General features: G+C 43.6%; 1 protein-coding gene across 3 annotated transcripts in view; it reads right to left on the minus strand.

Annotated features, from left to right (window-relative positions):
• The window catches only part of LOC131573170 (protein kinase C theta type-like), a 53,470-nt gene that overhangs the window by 15,413 nt on the left and 12,453 nt on the right, over window positions 1-25,604 (minus strand). Inside the window, exons 2-13 of one of the 3 annotated variants that reach the window (XM_058826868.1) lie at window positions 24,366-24,759; window positions 23,090-23,215; window positions 17,163-17,362; window positions 16,003-16,063; window positions 14,237-14,399; window positions 13,618-13,649; window positions 13,437-13,522; window positions 12,249-12,378; window positions 11,484-11,593; window positions 11,212-11,329; window positions 10,052-10,227; window positions 6,802-6,975 (exon numbers count right to left, since the gene is read on the minus strand). In XM_058826868.1, the coding sequence (XP_058682851.1) occupies window positions 6,802-6,975; window positions 10,052-10,227; window positions 11,212-11,329; window positions 11,484-11,593; window positions 12,249-12,378; window positions 13,437-13,522; window positions 13,618-13,649; window positions 14,237-14,399; window positions 16,003-16,063; window positions 17,163-17,362; window positions 23,090-23,207 (1,368 nt within the window). In that variant the 5' untranslated portion in view covers window positions 23,208-23,215; window positions 24,366-24,759. Of the gene's footprint in view, window positions 1-6,801; window positions 6,976-10,051; window positions 10,228-11,211; window positions 11,330-11,483; window positions 11,594-12,248; window positions 12,379-13,436; window positions 13,523-13,617; window positions 13,650-14,236; window positions 14,400-16,002; window positions 16,064-17,162; window positions 17,363-23,089; window positions 23,216-23,365; window positions 23,645-24,365; window positions 24,760-25,604 lie in introns of those variants that run through there. The other 2 variants (XM_058826870.1, XM_058826871.1) reach the window with 2 other exon arrangements.

A 25,604-nucleotide genomic window follows, 5' to 3' on the forward strand; every position in this document is an offset into this window, starting at 1 on the left:
GTAATGTATCAGGTGCTCTTGAGTGGTACATAAACCCTACTGAAAAGACAGACAGGATCACTCTGACTTTCCTGCTCTGGGGTTTGGAAGTCCCTCTTGGTTCTTAAGAAGTGCAGATGTCTGGAAGAGCTTGTGGAGGAGAACTGGTTGAGAGCAGCCCTACGTCATTATGAGTGCGGAGGTGTCACCAAGAAGGGCAAAGTGCAACAACTTATTGGAGTCAGCTTCCTATGTCTGAGATCTACAGAGCCACAGAGCACATTAAATATGGGAAGCGGCAAAACCCATTCTTGAAACTACCAAAATTTCAAGAGAGTTATAGAGGTCAAAGGGTCAGAGTGGTGCAGAGGATGTTCTTGCAGACAGGCTCCAGCTCCACTTCCTCTTGTCCTGGGAAAGCTCACTGATGACTCCTGCCTGCTGCTGAGAGGCTCTGGAGTCTGTCAGCACTTGGAGCAGGCAAGGGGGGTTAAGAGGGTATTATCTGGTTAAAAATGTCTCTGCTCACTGCAGGGCAGTTGGACTAGATGGCCTTTAAAGATCCTTTCTAACCCAAACCATTCTCTGATTCTCAAGGCTCTGCCATGCCCTTATCCCCTGCAATGGCCCTGCCTGTGGATGTTGAGCAAACAAGCAGGAGTGTTGTTTCTCAGTGATGAGACCCCCACAGCTCTGCAGGAGGCCTGGAAAGAGTGCCCTGCCCCTCTGTCCTGCAGGCAGGTGACAGCTTGCTGAGCACCTGCAGGACGATCCATGTGTGGGAAATGCTCAAGCCAAACTTTTGGTCATGGCTCTAGACTCACACAACAGAAAATGTTTGGTCTCATGGCAGACCTCAGGAGCATCTTTTACAACCACAGAGCTTAAGGAGGACTGGAAAGGCACTTACTGCACTCAGGGATGGTCACGGCACCAGGATAGTTATAAAATAAAAACATCTGAGTTGGAAAGGATCACAAGGATCATCAAAATCCAGCTCCTGGCCCTGCACAGGACACCCCTGAGAATCACACCATGTGCCTGGGAGCATTGTCCAAACACTTCCTGATGCATTTGACACATTGTCTTAAGAACATCCATGTATCAGCCATTCCCTTCTTCTAGACCATCTTCCAGGGGCTTTTTCCATTGCAGCATGAGGAACAGGACAAACCCTTCTGTGGGAGGGTGAAGTGCTGCTCCTACAGCAGACAGAGCCCTACAACAGGAGGGTGTCCAGCACACAGACATGGCAGCTGTGTCCTGCACAAAATAACACAGCTCCTGCACACAAAATAACACTGTTCCCCAGCTGAGCCAGTCCTGTCAGGTGCTGAAAGCCTGGATTACTACAAAGACTCAATTTCCTGCCCTTTCAATCCCTCAGTGCCTGAGCTGAGCTCCTCCCTACAGAGCCACCTGCTCCCTCTCCCTCTCCAGGACACGGCAGGGATGGAGTTAAACCAACCTGCTCCTGCTCTGGGCGACTGCTGTGAGAATGAATAGTCACTATCAGAGATGCTTTCAACTTTATAAACAATGAGTATAAAGCAGGCAGCATTTAAATTGATCTTTTGAAGGTACATCCTTTAACAGGCTCTTAAAATCCTTTAACCAGCTGGAAGCCCTCCAGAGCACTTTTCTGCAGAGATTTTCAGATTTTGTTTTCTTTGCACTTTGAAAGCGCTTGCATACATACAAATAGACAATTTAACACCATTTATTGAGGAGCAAAAATTCTTCCCAGGGATTCCAGGAGGATAAATGTCAGAACAATTAATGCTGCAGGACAGTGGGCTATACCTGTGTTTAGAGCAGGTACCCTAACAAATGTCTCCAAGTGGAAAAGGCTCCGGAATAAGTGACTGAATCCTTTTTAATTCTAATTCACATTGAATTAGGCTGTTCCTAGCCAAGAGAAAGACTGGACTTGATGCAATTCCTGCAGCTGATTCTGGTCTCAACTTTTCAGGCAACTCAGCACAGTCTGGGTGCTGATTCACACTTTGGATCTATTTTATTTCCTGGGATAGTTGGCAGCCAAAAGCCTCTCAGGCCTTTTCCACCACATCCCTGCGTGTTGCAATACCTTCAGAGCATCCCACCCAGTGGGAAAGAGGGCAATGCACTCCTCACTGCATCTCCTGTCACAAGGAACAGTTAACACAGGGTTACCCCGTACTAGGAGGTGACTACAGTTCACCTGCACTGAAATTTGCACCAGGGCAATCCAAGTTTTAATTCTGTTCTCTGGTTTAAAGACTTTTTCCTTCCTCCTGTGTAATATCAGCCTATCTTCTGGAGATGGCAGCATTTCTTACAGCTGTCCAATAATCCTGTCCAGTCCCTGCTCTCACTGTTTATTCCTCGTTCTGATCCTTGCACTGTCAGCATTTCTAGCTGCGGGTTGAGCTGCTCATTTGGGATGCTCAGCGTGGTGTGCCCATCTGCTTGCTACAAAGCATAGGAATATATTTATACACATAAATAAAATACATTTGCAGAGATAAAGGTGCAGATTTGGCTTCCACTCTGAGCTCTGAGATCCCAAGACCTTTACTCACACTCAGAGCAGACAGAGTCCATCCCTCACTGATAAACTGAGGCACTATCAGCCCATGTCTTCCAAGAGGAAGTGGTCTTCCCTATCAGTGTCCAGCAGAATCTTGGAGAGAGATTAATTTTCTCAAGGCTAGAGAAAGATTTGTCTGAAGTTTTGCACATTAAAAAAAAAAATAAAAAATCACCAGACCAAAAACTAAACAAAAAGCAGCCAAATCCCTGAAACATAAATATTTTAGCAGTTGAAAAACAGAAAAAATGTTCAAGTTTTTATTTTAGGAAGTAATTTTTTTTTTTTCAGGATAAAGTGCAGGTAGACTGCAGATTTTTAGAAACCTCAGACAAAGCTGAATGTATTTTGGGCTGATTTTCCTCAGGCTGAACAATGAGGAGGCAATGACAATATGTGTATTGAATATGGCAATCATCTTTTACTTAAAAATTCCCACTTGTGAGCTGTCCTCCTCTTTTCCTGGCCAATGCCTTTCCCCTGTTCACACCACATGGGCTGACATCACCTAGAAGTGTCTTGCAAAAACTTCATATATTTGATGTTATAATTACAGCTGCTCACACCTTCTCTGGCACAACCTCGTAAAATCCCAAAGCTCTTCTGAGATGCTGCTATTTCTGCTAAACCACGTTGCAATTTTGGCCAGGATTGAACGAGACCTTGCCAGTTTTCCTGCCTGTTGGTTGCAAGAGGCAAAATCCTCAATGCTTTCCTAAACGTTCCCATCAGCGGCTTCAAATTTGGCCTTGAATCAGATTTTTCCCAAGTGCAAAGTACTCAAAATACTATGAGGATGGACAGATGTTTCCAAGCTGATGTATCACCCCCAAAAGAAGTAGGAGGATGGAGCTAGGGCTGTTCAGGAGGTCCATGGCACAACCAGGCAGTGGAGCTGAACATCCAAAAGGTGTGAAATGCCCACATGCCAACCCCATGCTCTGATCCAGGGCAAAGAAATCAGCCCTGCCCTTCAACAGCCAGTTAGAGAGAGAAGAAAACTGAAATTGCACTTGGGAAAAAAAGTAATTCCAGGAATTGAAATAACCTCTGAGGAGATATTTGAATGAGAAATCTGAAAATACTCAAGTAAAACAGAGCCTAAGAATTTTCAAATGAGGACCACACTCCTGTTTCACAATTCTTTTTTCCTTTCTGCCAGTGTAAGAGATTTTTTCAGTCAGTATTAAGCACACAAAATCAACAGAGCATGTGAAAAAGGCTCACCACCAGAACAGATATAATACAAGAGTAAAGCAGAAAATAAACATTTCTGTAATATTTTCTTTTAAATTACAGTAACGTTACTTCTCTTTTGGGTTGAGATAGTGTGTTGCTATTTTGTGCTGCAAGTCAAACTGCCTCAAGATTTAATTTGCATTTAGGTAAAGGGTGTTAATAAAACTTGGTCAATGAAGTAAAGAAACAGAAATAAAAGTGACTTTCAAAAAGGGAAAGCCTATTTTTATGGCAGAAGATCAGTGAAATGCAAAAAAGAATAAAACCATAAGCACTGGGATGCTAGTCACTGTTTTGGCATTACTGATTTTGGGATTTCACAGAATTATAAACATGTTTTTCCTCCTCTTTAGCATAACAGCGTCCCTTTAAATCTAATATAGCAGAATAGCTCTCTGAGCTTATTGCTAAAATTCACACTATGTAGTTATGTCAGCTGAATATCTGGATACAAAGATGACTGCAGTAAAATAAAACAGAATAATTCAAAAAGAGATTGGACAAAAAAACCCAAACACCATGGGCTTGCATTTATTCTCATGCAATAAAACAAGAAATGTATTCTGAGTTTTGAAAGCACTGATCATTCAGACTCCACTGGAACAGGGTGGAGCATTAAGTGCCTGGTGCCATCTAAAACCTGTCAGAAGGGCTATCCAGCTTTATATAATTGAGCAGTCACTCATAACCTGGGTGGAGATGAGGAAGAAACTCATCCCACAGCTCAGAGAACTGTCAATAGATTAAAGGACTTTTTTATTTTCGTCTGGAAACAAGTGGACTATCAAGGTCCTTGTTTTGGTGTAGGAATATTCCTGTTTTTACTGTTCTTTGCAGAGACACTCAGCACCTGGAGCAGTTCAGGTAAGCTAAAGCATGAGGGATTCGGAAAGGCACCAGCCCATATGTTTCTGTTTGAAACTCCTTATCTATCCAATGAAACTTGAAGAAACAAAAAATGTCATCTTTTTAATATTAAAATCCATAGAGGGACTCTACACAGCAGTACCATGGCTTCTGCCCATGGCAGGGGAGTTGGAAACAGGTGATCTTTAAGGTCCCTTCCAACCCAAACCATTCCATAATCCTAAAATGATCGCCATAAAAGACATTCTGACAGCCACAATGTCCTTTGAGCTGTGGAAAACCATCCAAGGTTGTCACAGCTCCCCTGCTCTGGGTGACCTTCCCGCAGTGAGTGATCGCTGCTGGCTTGCAAAGGTCAGAGGAGAAAAAACGAGCTGAAAATCAATCAGAGCCCAGAGCAGCTTTGGCCTGGGCAGCCCCATTCCAGCTTGTCTCTCTGTGAAATCAAGATGGGGAGATCACACAGCTTTTTACTGGCAACGATGGCTTGGGATGAGATGGATGGACATTCTTTCTCCATGACAGGAGGGCAATTCTGTTCTGCTGCCCAGAAGTGCAGAAGAAAAATAATCTGGCTTTTTGAGCCTGGCACCCATGAATTTTGCAGACACTCACTGCTTTTCCATCCTTCAGGTTTTCCGTGGCTGGAAGCACCCCCTTGAACAGACAGTAAATCCCACCTGGATCCTGACACGACTCCATTTGGTCTCTCCTCTTTTTGCTGTGGTCTCATGAGGGAAGGGGACACTTGCATGCCTGCACTGCCTGAGCCTAAAGCTGCAGACTGTCCCTGCTGTGTCCATCCTGAGCCTGATCTACAGCTTCCAGACCAGGCTGGACTACAGACAGCATAGTTCAGCTGCTGGCCTCAGTCAGAATCCCTCTGGAGATACAGGCAGCAATCCCTGGAGGAAAAGCTCCTTCTTAGAGCTGTGACTGTTGTGAATGTTTTATCTCTTCAATTAAATCTTGATTTGCTTTGCTTTTGGAGTTGTGGCACTTGTATTTTCCTCTGAAAACTAGCCATCACCCCCCTCCTTCTCCCAAGTAGGAAGTTAATTCCTTTCCTTGCCGGGCAAGGATCCATTCCCAGGACACGTTATCCTCATTGTCAGTCCCAAAGGTGTTAAACATGAATGCCTGGGCTCAGTGTCACAGCACTTCCTAGATGTTCCCTGTTATAAATTTAACCTGTCTTGAAACAGGTGCCACATCCCACAGATGACTGGGATGTACCACAGAGGTTATGTTTGTTCCTCCTGACCCTGCAGAAGAAGCTCCTACTGAGCAGGTCCTAACCTTACATTGAGCAGTGCCTTGTGTCACTAAATCCTGGGGCTGAGCAGGGACTGGGAGCAACCTAACAAAACCCTGAACAAGCAGCCATGAGGGAGTGCTGCTCTGAATTTGAGCTAGGAGATATCAATCATGTCTCAGGAATGGATTGAGTAGGTTGGACAGAGAAGACAAACTCAAACTTCCCTTGTTTCTTTCTATGCCTTGTGCTTTGGTGTTATGGCTGTTGGCTGTGGCTCTGGGAAGCTAAGCAGTTGGTGCTTGTTGGCATGTAGGGCCATGAAAATATGTGTATTACTTAAATGTCCCTTTGGTTTTGGTTTGGAGTCACAAGTGAGATTTCAGGTGGTGCTCTGTGCTGCCCCTCTGAATTGCAGAACCACCAGTGTCTGACACCACTTAACAGTAACTGGGGGCAAAGAAGTGAATGGCAGTGTGTTTATCCTCCAAAACCAGTGTTCCTTGAGTTGGCTTTGATCCAGGCTAGCTGCAGCACAATGCTTCATGGTACAAGAGGTTCAGATAACACATCAGCGTGGGCACCTTACCCTGGCTGTAGGTGCAGCCTTGGCCCAGGGTACCAGGATGCAGATTTTACCAGCAGATTTTACCTCAATGAGTCTTGGATGCCATAATCCTCAAATACACCATCCCATCCCCAGACTGATGTTGGGAAAGTAGATTAAATTTCTGGAGCCATTTCTTGCGTGATTAATCTGAAGATCCCTTCCCTCAGCACCACTTCATGTCACAGGTGGACCCCAGCAGGATGAAGCCCTTCACTAAGTATTTGTATTTCAGTAATGTGTTCTCAGCCTGTGGAAGAATGTGGCAGATCCTTGTCTTACCTTGGTCTGGAACGTGCAGAAGACATGAGTGAGGAATGGATGCTCCCAAGCCAAGGAGAGGACTCTCTTCTCCACCATCGTACACTCAACATCATCATCCATCAGCACCACGTCCTTCTTCAGGGCTTTCACAGCAAAATACTGGTCTGTGCTCTTCAGCTCGGCCAGGAACACCTAAAATGGAAACAGCTGCTCAGAAAGAGGGATTATCTCCTCTCAGAACAGCCATGTGAGCATGGGAACTGAGCTCCTGGGAATTCACTGGGGTACACCTTAAAAACCTTGATCCTTAAGGCCCCATTCTGCCATTGAAGACTTTGAGTTTTATCCCCAGACCCAGAATAGTTTTATGAAGTCCTGGAGAAGGACGAGAAGTTCTTGGCAACTACAGGAGCAGGGTCCTACATGCTTGGATGGACAGGACATGCCAGAGAGCCAAACACCCATGATAACAAAAACCATCTTAATGCAAATGCTCCTGAGATACATTTCCTGTGTTCTGACTTCAAATAACAAAACACAGAATATTGCTTTGTCAGCATTTGAAATGCAAATACCCTGCACCAGATCTTCAGCAGGTGGAAAATTATGTCCACCAGTATCTAGACTAGTTTTATATAAGATGTCTTTCTCTCCTTCCTCACAGTTTTCAGATCTGAGTACACAGGCTGGGTCTCCCATGCTTTTGCCAGAGTTCTTCTCTGAAAATGGGAAAATACATCCCAGAGGAATTATGATCTCTGTCTATTTTTATAGGCAGGGAAAATGAGCCCTGGAGCAGCAAAGAGTTTTCTAGAGACCACAGAGCAAAGAGATCTCTGCTGGAAGGCAGTGACAGCCCTGATCTTCACACTAACAGCCCGCTGACCCTATTTCTATAGGCTGAATAAATGTATAAGATTCATCAAAGAGGTCTTTGAAGTTCTCTACCAGACACTATTTACTGAGTAAGCTCGGACACGTTTTAGCCCTGACAAAAGTTTTATTTACCCTTTTGGCTACTGCTGCATTTCACTTTGTAGCACCAGACAGAGAGTAGAGCCTCCCTCTGTCTCTGCACTGAATGACCAGAAATGCTCACAGTGCTGATGCTGCAGGCACCCTTTTACCCTGATGTTTATGCTGGGCACTGCTCTCCTGGGGAAACTGGGGAATGTGCTGCATTTGTGACCTGTGCTGTGACTTACAAGGAGCAGATAGGCAATGCCAGATCACATACAGAGGTGGTAGTGGGAGATATCCTCATGGATCTTCCCCTCAACCTCCCAGGATCACGCAGAGCTGGAGAGACCCCTTGGGCACTGAGATCTGCACATCCTGTCCCCTCTATGGGGAAGTGAATCTCGCTCCAAGCAAATGAGGGCACCAGGAGCGACACCAACACAGGAAACCTGTGGGTGAGTTTTTGTTGCAGAAAGGCACAAAATGGCCCATCTTCTCCACACCCACAATGTGCACTTTAGAGAGATGCAGAAGCTTGCAGACTTGGAGAGTCTGTGTCAGCATGAGGGCTAAAACAAGGTACAGAATGTTCTTCAATGGAGACATTCAAGACTTGAATAGATGAACACCTGAGCAACCTCATCTCATAGACCTATTTTGAGGAATGTTTAGATTAGAAGACCTCCAGAGATGCTTTCCTTCCAATAAAAATGCTTCTATTATATCTGAGCTCTTGGTTTCAGGATCGTCTGGAATGTGGGTTTGGGATATTCTGGTTTAGCTGTGAGATGCCTCAGCTCTGGTTCCCATGCAAACTGTGGACATAACAAGTAGACACAACACTTTCTAGTAGAAAGTTTCTATGTCCACTGAGTTGGAACTAGATGGTCTTTAAGGTCCCCTTCAACCCAAAGCATTCTATGATTCTATTACTTTCAAGTATGAAAGGCCAACACAGGAAATATTCCACCAGCTGAGGAACTGGCTGCAGCAATTGCTCCAGATCATTTAGCAGGCAAAAAGCAGCCCTTTGTCAAGGCACAGTTTCCCCCTTGGAAAGGTGTGGGATGCAAGCAATGTGATCCATACTCCTTCTCCTTATTGGCTGTGAAAATACAACACGGAGTCCCTCTGAAATCACTTTTCGCAGCTTTGTGCTGACACTGAGTAACATAAGTCCCCTCACAGGGGATATCTGCAGCAGGGAAGAACAATCCACAATTCATCAGGATTAATGAATCCACTGAAAACAGAACATTCTTGTTTCAAAATCACAAATTCTTGGCTGTTGCAAAATTTGCTTTGGGCTCCAGCACAGATTAGAGCTGGGAAAGAGCAGTTACTGTTCCCAGCTGGGGACCTGCTGCTCTGGAGAGCAGAGGTGATCCACACTCAGCTTCTCAGCTCATGATGCCACCTCCCTGTGAAGAGGGACAGCATGGACACATTTCCCACCAGCTCTCTGGGGACATCCAGGATCCATCAACCTGCACAGAAGGGTAAGTTGAAGCCCTACCTGGGGCATTCCTGTCCTGTCATGGGCAGTCATGAGAGAGCAACTAATGGGACAGGGAGAAGGACAAGGCGAGGAGAAGATGGAGTTCAGGATTCAGCCAGAGCAAGGATTTTATGAAGACTTGGAGAATTATCAGCCATTGTGTGGCAGCAGGACTGAGGCAGTGACCTGTACTGGGCACTGGAGAGGCCACACCTCATATCCTGTATTCAGTTTTGGCTCTGTCACTACAAGAAAGACACTGAGGTGCTGGAGTGTGTCCAGAGAAGGGAATGGAGCTGGGGAAGGGGCTGGAGCACCAGAAGGGGCTGAGGGAGCTGGGAAAGGGGCTTAGCCTGGAGAAAAGGAGGTTCAGGAGGGATCTTGTGGCTCTGCACAGCTCCCTGACAGGAGGGGACAGCTGGTGTTGGGGTCAGGCCCTGCTCCCAGGGAACAGGGACAGAACAAGACAAAAAGGCCTCAAGTTGTTCCAAGGGAGGCTGAGATGAGATATTAGAAAAAATTTCTTTGCTGGAAGAGTGGTCAGGCATTGGAAGGGGCTGGCCAGGGAAATGGTGGAGTCACCTTCTCTGAAAGTGTTCAGAAAACACATGGATGTGGCACTTGGGGACACAGTTTAGTGGTGGGCTTGGCAGTGCTGGCTTAGCAGTTGTATGCAATAACCTTAGAGGTCTTTTCCAACCGAAATGATTCCATGCTTTTTCCTAAGTGTCCCTTCAAACCAGATGTTACTTAGTGCCACACAAAGCAACATGTGAAAGCACATAGTAGTGTCCCAGTCCCAGTGCTTACCTTGCCAAAACTGCCCTTCCCCAGCATCTTGTGCAGGACAAAATCTTCAATGGTCAGTTTTAACTGCACTTGGTGCTCCTGCTGTTCCTGGGACTGTCCTCCCAAGTCTGACTCTATGAGAGACTCCCCCTTCACTGTGCCCTCCACTGGAGTCTCCCAGGAGATGCCTTGTGGCTCTGCAAAACACATCAAAGCACTCAAATAAACCCCTGGACAGGAGCAGAAAATCCCCAGAACATTCACAGGTTTTCTGCTTAGAGGTTTAAAAGGGTATTTCAATCAAATGGAAGTGTGGTGGCCATCTCTAAGTAGATTGGCTCTGCTCCCACACTATTTTCTCTCCAGAGGAAGCTTTACTCCAGTGGAAACTGCATCTTCTTCAGTAGCTTTTTTTTTAAATTTACAAACCACTTTATAAACTCCTTTATCTGTCTGTCTATTTTGTGGTACCAAATCCTTAATTTCTGGCCACCTATCTTGGCCAGTCCTTGCTGCTTGCCATTACAATGTGGTTCCATTTTTTCAAGGTCTTTTCAAAACCCTAGGCAAAACTAGATGAAAAGGTGGGATGGCATTCTGGATATGAAGCATTCCAGAGCAACCATTCCAGCCAGCCTGGAGTAGAATCACTCAGAGTTTTTTCAATACTCCACTAACCTGGATTTATAAGAACTTGTAAGAGACCACTGGATCTATCCCATTGCTGTAACCCACAGAACACTACCCAGCAGACAAACAGTGAACATGTGAAACAGTTGTGAAGCCACCTGAGGCTTTACTGTTTCACATCAGCATAGCCAATTCTACTTGTTGAACAGAACAAAAAGAAACAGAGATAGGGACATCATTTTTTTCTCCTTGGGGTCCAAAGGAGACAGTCTCTCATGTACCCTCCTACACATCTGTTCTTGTAGCATAGAGGGCTGTGACACCTAGATCAGCTCCTGGGTGAGTGGAGGTCTATCAGTGATTTTCAAAGCTACCAGAAGTCAACCTCCACCCAAAAGTATGAAATCAAAAAGAAAATTTTCCATGGTGATCAGAAGAATTCCAAATATCCTGTTTAGAGATCGGTAATAAATTATCCTCTCCCCTCCAACTAACCATGTACCAACCAAACAACAATAAAGCTGCTGCTCCGTATTACCAGGAGGAATTACCTTTTTTTGTGGATGCTGGCAAGGCCTGAAGTGGTGTCACATCCTTCACAGGGACAGGGAAGCCGATTTCCAGAGGTCCATCCCTGGAGATCTGTTCACTGTCACGCTGGCAGCGAGCCTGGGGCACAAAAAGCAGCAAATTTTTGAGCCAGAAGTCTCGTGCTGAGCTTATGAACAACACCATGACTTCTTGAGCGTGACTCACAAAAACCAAGATCTAGAAGAGGTCTTTGCTTATGAGAAAAGCAACTAAAAATGCTTAAACCATTTACCTGCTGAGTGCTCTCTATCATTGCCAGAGCTTCAGCCATTAATTTCTGGTTCACTCCACAAAGATTTGCTACTTTTGTCTGGCACTTGTGGTGGACGTTCATGCCACACTCTGAAAGAAAGCACACGAGGTGTCAGGACAGTGAAGGCTGTAAAGGGTTGGGCGGGAGCAAGCGCTGCTGTTGGTCAGGGGCAGAGATCAGCCACCTTTAGAGTTATTGAAATGGCACTCAGGTGATTATTTGGTTCCCTATGGAGACTATTTTTGTATTTTCTTCTGGCCAGAGGTTGCATTTCCACATCCATCAGCATTTGCAGGCACAGGCTACCAAAACTACAAGCCATTACCTCAGAGATAAACTGTAATCACAGAATAGGATTGTCCCATTGGTTTAGGATTATGAAGACAGTGAAATGTCTTGTGCCTGACAGGGGAAACAGAGCTTGCATGTTCATACTGAGAGTGATTTGGGAAGATCAACAGTGTCACTGTAATGTTCTTTGTCTCTTTAGGAAGCAACTCATCATCCTTCTGGATCAAATATCTCACAGTATATGGACAGTTGTCCTCACTCTTGAAGAATGATCCTCCTTGAAGGACAGTCCTGCAGACCACTCCTTCACCCTCCTGGGTGCCACCTCATACTGATTTTGCAGAGAAGAGCGATAAATGAGATTTGGATTTTCAGACTGCCACCCTCCAGAGACAACAAAGGGTCTGTCATGAGTGCCATGCTCAGCTGGTGCCACCTTTGCCAGGGACTCACCATCACACTTCAGCCCCTGCCGTGCCAGGCCCCAGAGGAGGGTGCCACAGTGCTCACAGAAGGTGGGGCTCTTGTAGTTGTAGACTTTGAAGCGGTGGGGCATGTCTATCTTGAACCTCTCCTTGTGGAACTGCAAGACAAAAGCCAGGCTGAAAACCCTCATTTCCACCTCAGCTCCACATTGAAAACCAAACATGTGCCACAAATGTTGGTTTGTCCATTGCCCTCTTATCCTCGGGTGTGACTGCCAGGCAGAAACTGTCTATCAGGCCCACAAACCCAAATTTTGATATATAGTAACTGCAATTCAGAGGGAATTACAGGGAGGGTCATTTCCTCCCTGGCCTTGACCAAAGGACTGCTTGTGCCTCATTTACATACCCAGGCTCCCCTAATGCTCAATGGGAAAACATTGATACTTTTAAACATTATTCACCTCATCCTTCAATGGATGTCTACATTTGTTATCATGAATCACTCCTTGGAAGAGCCTGTTGTAATTCTTTTAGTACAAAAGCTGATGACAAAGTTGGTTACATCTACCCTGGAGATGTCAGAAGAGAAGTGAGAGCAATCTCATCTATAAAAATTGTAGAAGGAGAACAGGGTGGGACTGAGAGTGAAAAGAACCTGTAGGACACAAAGTAAAGGTAATAGTCCTACCAGGAGTTTAAAATCTTTTTTTGCCTACCAAAAAGAAAAGTTTAGAATAAACTGACCTGAGAAAAATAGAGCAAATAATAGCAGAGTTATCAGATCTCTCACTGACTGTTTCAGATAACACAGAATGGGATGTTCAAGCATAAATCTGAAAATCTGATGTCCAGCCTAACACTGGATAGTGAAGAATTTTCTCCAGTAAATCTCCACCTTGTGTCCATGACTTGCCTCTGAGTTATACTTTATGAATTAGAAAAATGTCAGTTCTGATTCAGCAACTGCTTATTTTGCAGCTGCATTTGAGTAAATCTTAAGTAGGAGGTAATGAAATCACAGGGAACATAAAAAGCACAGGGCACAGATCAGATCACAGAGTCCTTAGCTCAGGACCTTTTTGCTTCATCAGAAGTTGCTTTGCAGCGATGTAGGAGAGATCTGAATGACACTCAAGTTTTTTAAAAAGGAATCATAATAATAAAATAAAATAACAACAACAACAACAATAATAATAATAATAGCACCACCTACCATTGTTTCTCTGCTATTGATTGCTGATCCTGTACACTTGGCTATTACTTTGTCAATGCACTTCTTATGAATGGCAGCGTTACATTCTGCAACAGCAAGTGTGTCATGGTGTTAATAAAGAAATTCCTTAAGAAAAGATGAAGTAAATAATGACAATAAAAAACAAAAAAAAGTTTCTTACGTCTGCATTGATAGCCTTGTTTATTCAGACCCCTGAAATGAACAGAGCAGTGGTTAGATGAGTTGTCTGAAAGCCTCAGTAGAATAAAGGAGAGCAATAATTATCAAAGAAGGAGAATAAAATCACTTTGCTTTCTATCAGTCTTTGTAGAGATTATTTAATTTCATTATCTTCATTCAATCTAACGGTGGAGTGATTCTCTGTGGTTCTCACAGCCTTTTCAGCACACATTCACGTCCTGAATTTCACGATATCCTAACAGCAAACTGGACTGATGAGAAATGCCTGTGCATTTCTCCAAACCCAAAAATATTGGTACACAATAAATTTAAAAGTGAGGGGAATTATCACTGTTGGAATTGCAACTGCAAACCACATCCTTAAAGTGATGCAATAACTCTACACGTAAAATGCCAAGGGTCTTACAGGAGGAGCACAGATATTCATCAGGGAATCATGGAATCTTTTGGGTTGGAAAAGACCTTTAAAGTCATCGAGTCCAACCATTAACCCAGATCTGCCATATCCAACACTAAACCACATTCCCAAGTGCCACACTGACACCAGAACTGCTTCCTAGGGCTGCAAGGAGAAGAAGCACAGATCCTTTTCCATTTACCACACAAACTCGTGGCACACAGAGCAGAAGGTGGGTTGTGGAAAGAAGGTGGCTGTAAACTCATGACACTTGACGTTGTGGATTTTGGCCTGCTTGATGGCTCCCCTGCGCTGGTGCAAGGAGAAGAAGCCTTCAGTCTCACAGTCAGCCAGGTCCTTCGCATCTGGGAGGAGAAAAAAGATATTTAAGTGTACACTGTCCTGATCAGGCGCCTTGAGAAAATGCAGTTGCCCAAATACAACATGACTGAAGCTGATGATTCACTCACAATAATGAATACTCAAAGAAATACCATTTTATGAAACCTACAAAAGTCTCATTTGGATAGTTTTTATCCACCATTCCTACACTAAAACGACTTTAGATTTGAGTGTCTGAGCTCCCTTGACTATTAATAATGCTGCTTTTGGAACGCAGAATGAAAATTTCCCAAGGAGAGGTAATTTAAACATAAAATTCTAACTCTGTATGGCACTGAAGAAGCACACCCTAAAAAGGATGAAATTACATAAAAATTAATTATTACTGATATATGGGCACAAACACACTTGTGTATGTGTGTATATATATATATATATATATATAACAGAATCCTTTCTGTGTGCATATACATGTGTCACTAAGCAGATATTTATGTCCCTAGGATATTCTCCTTGTTATGTTTCCATGCCAACACTTACTTTGCTGTTTGCTGTGTCCTTGCTGTTATTCACAGTTATTTAAACTTTTTGGGACAGCAAACAAACCAATTCTGACTTCACGTGCTACATGCACTCGTGCCAACAAATCTGATATTCACGCAGGAAATCAGTGTCTGTTTCACTCTGCACTGCACAGTGAATCACACAGGTGACCTGTGGGAACTGCCCCCCTGTGTGATCTGATGCTGATCTTGATATTTGTAATCAAAGCACAACTTGCATTTTCTGTGCTTTGGCCTCCATAACACCTTATAACACACAAACAGCAGTCCAATCTATATTAAAGGTAGGGATAGTAAAGAAAATATCAGCATGGCCATGACTGCTTTCAGTGCTTCTCTGTTTCTATAAACAGAAGAGCCTTCCAGATGTCTGCATCTCACAGCTTCACCCTGCACCTGAGGATATGAGAATTTTTGCAACAAAGATGGGAGAATAAGACCAAGCATTTGAATTAAACCCATTTTCTTCAACAAAGCAGAATGCAGCCCTTTCGACAAGAAATTTTTCCTAACAGCCAACCTGAACCTTCCCCTGGCCCAGCCTGAGGCTGTTCCCTCTCCTCCTGTCCCCTGGGAGCAGAGTCTGATCCCCCGGCTGTTCCCTCCTGTCAGGGAGTTGTGCAGAGCCACAAGGTCCTCCTGATCCCCCTTTTCTCCAGGCTGAGCCCCCCCAGCTCCCTCAACCCCTCCTGGTGCTCCAGACCTTTCCTCAGCTCCATTCCCTTCTCTGGACATGCTCCAGCACCTCCATGTATTTCTTGTGCTACATAAAGCAGAATGATTTCAGAGAGAGCTGGCTCCTTCTGTATCTCTTCTGTCTTGTTTAGCATAATGGGAATATCTGCCATTTAATGGTAAATCAGCCAAAAAATCTGCCTTGCAAATCTCAGAAGAATAGTCACCATGCAATAAAAATTACTTTTCAGGAGTTTTCTTTTCAAACAGTTGTGTTTGTTCTTATGGATCAGTCAGTAATAACATAGGCACTGCTTTTAGTGAAGACACCATGTCTGCCCCACAGCCCAGAAATCACAGCTATAAATTAACAAACAGAATCACTTGCCACTTATTTCCAGGAAGTATCTTGCATTCATCAGCATTCGCCCTTGAGGCTTCAGTTCTAGCTGGTTGAGATAAGTGAAAAATAAGAAAAAAAGTCCATTAAACAGTCATTCAGAGAAGGAAAAATCATTTCAGATGACTTTCAAGCGATCTCCTTTTCCCAGTGGGAGCTGATGAATAGCAATGAATGCTAATTTTCAGGTTGCTCATACCCATGTGAGGCAACAAGGCAGGGTAGGAGCAACTACAGAGAGAGGAGGGCTGATCACCTCATATCAAACACTCAGAGCAGCATGATAGGAGAGATGAATGTGATTAAACCACAGAAGACGTAGGCAGCTTTTTAGATGCCAAATTAGGACCAGCACTATCTATAGAGAACACTTGTTCCCAATGGATCCTGTAAGGGGAAAGTGGGAGCTGTTCAAAAACCCCAGCCAGTTTCAGACAGGTGATGCTGAAATCTTTTAGGCACTCAGTTCTGCAAGCCTAACTTCTTTACAGTCAACCTGAGGGATGCTACAAGCTTATTCAGGCACTTTCTGGGACTTAGCAATTCCCACCTGCCTGACTCATCATCCATAAGTACCTTTGCAAATCTGAATCCACTGGATTATGCATAATCTGGATACTACAGCTTAAAGATTTCTGCCAAGATCTTTCTTGCTTGGACTACCAGGGACCACAGCTTTGCACTTAGCATTCTTGTGAAGAATGTTCAAATTTACGCCACCGTAACTTCAGTGATTTTTAAGGAGTTGCTCTGACATAACTCTGAACTCAGGCAGCTGTGAATCAGCTACTTGATATTAGATAAAATTTTTAAAGCTGTTGCCCCAGAGAATATAAAATAACTCATGTTCAGCCAGTCATACTAGCACTTATTCCCAGTGGGTTTCCTCAGCAAAGATTAATACGTGGGCACAGCTCACCTAAAGCAGGATCCTCACTAGCACAGGGCAGGTTTCAATTAAAATAAAAGTGCCAAGCTCTTCTCCTCTGACAAGTCTTTTCCTCAAATCGCACCCAAGTAGTCTGAAAACATTATTCCAGCCAGTCTCCACTGGTGACAGCCATAGCCTGGCATGGGCACAAGGACACATCCCCTTACCCTGCAGCAGCTCCCCAGCACATCCTGCAGGAGGAGAGAGTGATGCTCACCCATATCTCTGTCTTCCCATTGCTCTTTTTGCACCTCTCTGCCAGCACCTTGAGCTCCACTGTGGTCTCTGAGACCATTTCAGCACTTTTATCCTTGACCACGATGTGCATGACCCGGCCATTGTTAATGTGGGCATCAAAAGTGCTGTTCCAGGGTGGGTACATGGTGGGCTTCTTCTGCACGTACACTTGGCCATTCTCTGTCAAGAGGGAGAGTACAAATCCATGCAGTGAGGAGGGTGGTTCATGAGACCAAATACAGATACTTACCCTAAAAATAATAATTTCCACCCTTGACTCCATCAGTTCTGTTGAGGAGATCTCTAATGCTGAATCCAACACCATAAATACCCACTTCTAATCAGGTGAATCCCATCCCAGACCACTCCCTTGTTTATCATTGTGATAGATTAGCATTTAAGAAAACAAAGAGAAACACCTAAAGAAGTTAAAGCTGCTGGAGGCTGGTGGGAGTTTTTCTCCCAGCCAACAACTGGCCATTTCTAAGAAGTGACAGCAGTTTTGACCATTGAAAAGTGAGATCAACCTGTGAACACCACCTTAAGACCTAAGCCTGGGAATTTCTTTGTCTCTTTGTTTCCTGGCTGTGAAAGGTCACAGAGCTTTAGCTGGCCTCCAGTTCCCTGCCCAGGCCATGTGGCCTGAGGGCTGGGAGATGGGGCCTGCGGGGCTTGCCCCGGGGCCAGGCCGGTCCCTGCCTCGGCTGCAGTTTTTGCTGTGACGGAATTCACCAGAGACTGTTGAGTAAAGAAAAGAAAAAGCTCTTGACCTGTGGCATGCTGAGACAGTGACCACACTCTCCAGAGCAGCCATGAATAATCTTCCATCGCAGACAGCTCCAGCTGCTGCTCTGGCAGAGATCACAGAACCATCTACAAAGCCTGGGCAAGATTTTAACTCTTTCACTACCCAGATGAGACTTGCAGATTAATCCTTTTTTTCCAGAGAAAGAGAGAGTAGTCAACATGTAAAAAGACTTTATAAACTATCAGAGACAGTAAAGAAAGAAATTAAGCTTCAGAAGAGGTAGAGAATAAGGAGATGCTTTAATAAACTGAAGTATTTTTCTGTTAAAGCTATGGAGATGGACAATAGTGTTCTGAAAAAACTCCTTCAATTCATGACAGAGTATATTGGGAGGAATAGAGTAGTTCAAAGTGTGGATTTTGAGCAAAAAGTAAAGTGATTGTGATACAGTGAAGTGCTGGAACAGAGAGGGAGAAGTAATAGTGGAAGATTTGTAGCTTTGTAGAGGCAAAGAGAAAACTTCTGATTCCAGGGAGGCTCACAGAGACAGAAGAAGAGAACTTTTGCCTTTGAATAACTCATCCTTAAAAAATGACATCCCTAGACTCATTTGACCCATAACACACCTCAGAGTGTTGTGAAATGGGAAGAGTGAACTGATGGCAGATTTTTCCGGGCAGCTGGCATCAGAGAAATAAAAAGCTATAACAGAAATAGTTTTCTTGTGAGAAACTCCATAGATTAGCAGAAGACGACTTCTGTTTCTCTACAAAGACTGATGGAAAGACTATAGTAAGAATTGAGACTGTTGTAAACACCAAAGTTTTTTTGTCTCTATGTTGTCATGTGAACAAGAGAATGGTTGGGTAGTGAGGGAAAAAAAGATTTTCTGGAAATTTTATTCTGGTTTTCTTATTCTTGTAGTTTTGTTAATAAACTTTCTTTATTCCTTTTAAGTTTTAAGCCTGTTTTGCTCTTATTCTAATCCATATCTCACAGCAAAAAATAAGTAAGTTTTCTAATGATTTTTTTAGCTGCTGCTTTAAAACCACAACAATTATCTGTCCCAAGGCACTGCAAAATGACAGGTGTGCTTCAAACCCCCCAAAAACTGGGTGCACTTTGGGATTAATGTCCAGTCCAGTAGCCAGCTAAGGGATGTTAAAACATGAACTGTCCTGCAGACCTTTAACTATCCCTCAGGGATGTAGAGTTTTCAATGAAACAAACTCTCCCTAATGCTTTAATTCCTCTTCCTTCACAGCATCTTAATATGGTGATAGCTAAAATAATGGGTATCTCTGAAGTTTGCAGAAGGTTCTTTCTAACTGGGTCTCTCTGAAGAGTCTCAGCCAGATTTATTTATCTCACAGAGCCAGGTTTACTTTATACAGCCCTGTAAAAGTCTTACTCAGGGTAAATTCTATATTCTAAACTCTAATTCACAGTTACCCTCTGCAAATGTCCAACCGTCAAATGCTGAAGCTGAAGGAATAAAAAAAAAGCAGCAACCTGTGATCCCTGTCTAAAGACCCTGCTCCTATTTCCAATAATCCCAGATGGAAAAGAACATGCAGCTGATAGCCTGGAATGTGACATGTGCTGAAGAAAATCTTTCCCTAAATGAGAAGACTAATTCACAAAATATCAGAGACAAAAATGAGACATAAACTTTCCAGCATCCCAGGAAACAGAAATCTCAGTAAAGGACCATTATTTCTTTAATGCATCAGTGAAAAAGCCACAGATGTGAGACACAGCGCTTGCAAAACGAGTGCTTTAATTTGCCTTGCACTCCAGGACACTAGGCTTAAATAAACAAACCCTGGAATGTGAATGAGCTGCCCGATAGATGGGATCAGACAGTCACCCCTGGTGTGTCCCCGCTGACGGCTGTGGAATTCTGCCAGGGATTAATCCAACCCCGGGTTCCTGAAAAATGAAATAGCAACTGTCTTTCCTGGGGAGCAGCTTCCACTGTAGCTGGGAGCGCTTTTCCTGGAGGCTTTGCTGAGTTCAAACCCAGAGCAGGATCCTTCATGAAGCAAATGTCACCAAGGCAGGTGGCAAAATGGCACTTGGCCAGGTGGCTTGTGAAGGCAGAAGCCACTTTTAAAGGGCAGACTCTTTTTATATCTCAGAGGCACATATAAGTTCTGAAATATTTTGTCTTCAGTTATAAATTACTGTAACACCTCCAACTGTATGGAGGTATGGTTTGTTTTTTGGAGTTTCTTTTGTTGTTTTTTTTTTTAAAGATTGTATTATAATGTGCCAGGGTCCCTTTTACAAAATAAACAAGTGGAAAAATGTAAAAGGCTGCCAAAGATCTATCCAGAACTTCTGAAATTCTTCACTGTGGTCTTGCTGTGACATCCTTGTGTCCACAGAGGATGTTCATAACTCCCAGATCCCTGGGGACTTCTGTCCCAATGACATTGTCACTATGGCTGGTTGACAAGGGACAGCCTTTGGCATGAACACAAAGTCAAACTCCCTGTTTTTGGAAACCAAATACATTTATCATCTACCATTGTTCTGTTTGCAAAATCCCAACCAACAAAAAAAACCACCAAAAAACCCCACACTTTGCCAGTGCTAAATGTAGAACCACAGAATGGTTTATTTTGTAAGGGACCTTAAAAGCCATCCAGTTCCACCTCCCTGACACGGGCAGGGACGACTTCCACTATCCCAGGTTGCCCCAAGCCCTGTCCAACCTGGCTTTGGACACTTAGGCATGTCCTGCCCTGCTCAGCAATCATTTCTGCTGTGAAAAAATTCTTCATGGCCAAGTGTCAGAGCACAAGGCTGGTGGTCAGGATGATTTGCATCTCTCTCCAGCTGCGCAGCTGGTCCACTCCTACTCCTTGGTCATGCCAAATTTTTAGCCTATACATATGTATATATTTTTTTAAATTTTTTTTTTAATCCCATTACAACTGAGTAGCAAGTGTTTGGTCAAACCAGAGAGCTGGAGAGCAAATCATGACCAAAAGAAAAATAATCATGAAGCAGGGATAAGACACAGTTTAGTGGTGAAACTGGCAGTGTTGGATTAACAGCTGGACTTGATGTTCTTGGAGGTCTTGCCCAATCTTAATGATTTCATTATTCTACCTCAAATATAGTTAATGTTTGTCTGGAAACCTTTTGCTTTCATGAAGCCTGTTAAGAGCATGACAGCTCCTTGGGAAGGTGACACTGAGAGCGTTCCTGGCATTTAGAGCCAGGCTCATCTCCCTGCAGGTCAGACACAAACCTTGGAGTGGTCTGTGCTGCACAGGCCTTTTCCAGGTGTGATTCACCACACTCACCTAGGGCTGGGATGGCTCACGCATCAGCACCTGGGAATTACAGGGAGGATGGATTCTGTGGTGGCCTCACTTTTCTCACCCTTAAGATAAAGTTTGCCACCCACACATTTAAATACCCTCCAGCAGCAGCAGATTAACACCTCCCAAGGGTCTTCAGCCCACCCCAGGAGGGGAGTCGGAGGTGAATCAGTCCTAGGAGGTTCATGGATTAGATGAGTCCCTCTGGCTGTCCCACCATGCTATGAGCCAGCACCAGATGAAATTACATCCCAGCAAACAGAAATCTCCTCATAGCAGAAAGTCACTTTTCCTACACTCAGCCCTCACTAATGGGGAAAAGTTCCCTCAAATGCAATTTTTTATTTATTTTTGGTAGTGGATTTATTAGAATAACAATTAAAATAATTATAATGATTACAGTAATAAATAAAATTACAATAATTATTATAATAATTATGATTATTGACTCTGAGGAGCACAAAAGTAACATCCCTCATAAAATATTTTTGTGCTTGTTGGATACCAGAAAACACTTTCAGCTCTGTGTCAGACAAATAAATATAGGTCTGTTCTGACCAAATTGGTTTTATACACTTTTGAACTGGCAGAGATTTCAATTTGAGTTATGGCTTTCAAAAGCCTCATTAAAGCAAACAGCCAAACTCTGCACAAAGCTAAAATAGAACGTATTTTCTGATAAAAGTGAGATCTTAGGGATATCTTGTCATGCAGTATTTTCTTTCCTTTTGAATTTCCTATTCACCACATCTTCCATTATTATTTAAAGTATCATTTAAGGCAAGACAAAGTTCAATGTGATAAATCCTGACTCTTAAACAAAAAATGAACCCTGGTGAAATATTGAACTATTTTAAAATTCTAATTTTTTTTAACTACTTTAACATCCTCTGGGGATTACAGTCATAGGGATTCTCAATAAATAGGGATTTCTGAGTGGATTTTATTTTTCAAAGTATCACAGCAGTCAAATTAGAAATTTATCAAAGATATAAGCTAAATATCAGCCAATAGAGTAATTCTCTAACACTGAAGGTCTTGCTCTTCATGATTCTTCAAAAGCACAACCAGAGAACTTTTCATCCTTCCACTGGAGTTATTCTCATGCATAAGACATATGATAAATGTTTTCCAAAGGAGGACTCATCAGTGTTGTTCAATCAGGATAAATGTGCAACAATCCGTAGATCCAGACACAGCAAACAGCTTTTCATGAGGTTTCATTTTCCAACCTTTTACACAGCACAGCAATTACACAAAGAAATTAACTCTCTCTGCAGAGACTGGGCTGTTTGAGTGTCTTCTTTTTTTTTTTTTTTTTTTTTTTTTTTAATTAATTATGGAAGTGGATGGGTCTGTCAGTTTCCCCCAAAAAACAAAGATTAACAAAGATGGCCCTGCCAGAATATTTTAGCACATTCAGATTTCACCTGTCTGGTTTGTACCACTGTCAAACCAACAACTGCTCGTGGAAGGGTGAAACCAAATACAGCTCATCTGCTCTGTCACATGCTGGGGCTTGTAATGCGGCTGATAATATCCTCAGATTGAAGACACAGATTTGTTTGGCATCATCTTAAAGTCAGATTGCCTTATAGACCACACCAAACCCAAACTTGCACTGTGCTGGGACCCACAAAGGGCTTCACAAATCTTTTTAACGTGGGGTTAGAAATGGATGATCTTTGAGGTCTCTTCCAAGCCAACCTATTTTATGGTTCATTCTATCATTTACCAGTGCGTTACCCACACACAGGAAATGACAGAAAAGCACAGACATGACTTATAAAAGCCCCCATCCACACTTCACCCTTCCCCACTCACCTGACTCCACGGCTTCTTTAACCATCACAGCACAGTAGGGGTTAATCACCTCCCCCTGGGACGGCAGGTAAGGGCCGCTGTCATAGTTGGACAAACCAATACGCAGGAAGGGAGACATGACAAGTCCTGTGCCAAACAAAAGACAGGCAACACTTGGGAGACAGTCTAAAAATTGCCCTGGTTTTAGCCAGCCCCTTATCTCCGTCGGACAGCGGGACGCCGGCCGCTAGTTATCCATCCAGCTGGAGCCTCTCTGACTTCCTTCCACCGACTGACCCGGCCCTGCTGGATGTGCCCAAGGTACTGAAACTCAGCTGCCGGCTTAACCACGGAGCTGAACTCATCACAGGACTGGAAAAACCCACAGGAGCAGCTCTGAGCACTGATGACTTCACACTGACCGTCGGGAACGAGGATGACAATGCACAGGAGTCACAAATCAGAGCTTTCTTGGCTTGGGATAAACCTCTGCTGTAATTTATGTTGAGTCACATCAAGAGCCTGAATGCTATGGGAACAGAGAGGGGTTTAGGAATACTGCTGGAAGCCTGCAAGCTGAACGTGAAACTGTGAAATAACTGTGCACTATTTATATACAGCATGGAAAGGAGCTCAGGCATTCCTGGGTGCTGAACCATATTCACAAGTGAAGCTATAAAGAGAAAGTTCAGAGCATATGAACCATGTTGTATAGACAGTGAAACAAAATACCCCACCAGAAAAAACAGCACTTTGGGATTTATTCTAAGCAGCTGAAAACAGAAACAAATACAGTCAAGGTGCCAGGAAACACTACAAAAACCTTTGACTTGAAACACTACAAAACTTTCTCTGCCTGGTCTTTCAAAGCCTTCAGAGAGAAGATTTAGTGAAACCAGAAATTATTAACTGCTGCAGCTAGTGCCCATCATTGTACCATCTGGGCCCAAAATTGGGATTTACCACCCAACTTTTGTCTCATCATCTGAGCTTGTCATTTCTGGATTCTCTTCCAATCAATGGGGAGCAAGAGGCACTTTGAACTCAGCTGCAGATGTCTGTCTTGGACCACCAGAGTTAAAAGACATCAGTTCTATCACCAGCTGTTATCTGTCAAATATATTGACAATGACACATTGTTCAAGCACAACAGCAAAAGGATGAATGACTTGTGGTGTGGGATGCAGCCAACTCTCTTCTGCATTTTACACATAAAAATGATCTTTCTGAAGGGAAGCTTCTCTAGCCTCACATGGATGAAGTTCCAGGTTCTTTGCTGGGAACAGCATTTTCTTACCTGTAAATGGTATTCTCCTGACAGATAAGTTCAGTCTCTGAGAGGGGCTTCTCTTTTCATCACTGTTGTGGACAGCATGGAAAGGTTTTTCTCAGCTGAAGAAATAACTGCTCCTCTGGCCAGGCTGACTTCAAAACCTGCCTCTCTGTTCAAGGACACAGGAGGCAAGACCATCAAGGAGAGAGGAAAACTTGAGGAACCAAGAGGAACCCTTTTGCTTGAGTGTCTTCTCTCCTCCCCAGCAGTGTGGAGCAATGAGTTTCCATCAGCCCCTTGTACAAAAGTCTGGGGCTACTACAAAACCCAGAACAACTTTTCATCAGCGCACGGCCAGGTTGCAGCAGGTTGTTGTTCCAGTTGTATCCTGGATCTGATGAGATCTTCTCCTTCCTTCCTGTTTTATAAAACAAACAGTTGCAGTTATTGCTTGGTCTGGAACAACAAATCTTCTGGCTGAGTATTCACAAGCACTGAGCACTCACATTCCAACATTTTCCGACACAGATGGCTCATGAAGCCAACTGTCCATGTTCTCTGACAAAGAATTTGCCTTCCCAGAAGGTTTCCCTGAATTTACTACTATACATCAGGCCAATTTATATGATAAACAGCATCTGAAGACTCTCATTCCCATTTGAGCTCCTGGATGTGTTAGCCAACAACGAGGCTGAGTTTTCAGGAAAACAAGAAATAGTCACAAACTCTCTTGGATACTGCACTTAAAAGAGAAGAAAACCATCATTCTGGGGAAGAGAGAATGGAGCAAAGAAAGAGGAAAATGTCCTGTGACTCATGTCCATTGTGTATCTCTAGGAATGCAGAGGTCATGGATCTCTGCATGTGGCATTGCCCTAGACCAGGAAAACATCACGCTTCTGCAAATTCCCAGAAGCTGGTGGGGAAGGCAAAGCATCAGGTGGTGCTGGATATAGGCAATCAGAACAATCCTGTTCTCCTCTGAATGAGGGAAGCATCTCTGAAGGATGTTTCACATTAGCCAAGTGCCCGATGAAGCTGCTTTGGAGAGCCACTTGCATTTAGATAGATCCTTGAGCAGAGACCGAGAAGTACAGTGAGTGGTTTGTGAGTGCCCCATGGCAAGAAAAGGCTAGAAGTTCTGCCTCAGCTGTCAGAAGCAGAGAAACCTGATCAAATTAAGAAAGGAAAAATCTCTTCAGTGGAAAGAAATATATGTATGTTTATTTTCTCTCTCTGTGTGATGCAGACATTTATTATTAC

The sequence above is a fragment of the Poecile atricapillus genome, chromosome Z (genome assembly GCF_030490865.1).
Source record: "Poecile atricapillus isolate bPoeAtr1 chromosome Z, bPoeAtr1.hap1, whole genome shotgun sequence".
NCBI lineage: Eukaryota > Metazoa > Chordata > Aves > Passeriformes > Paridae > Poecile > Poecile atricapillus.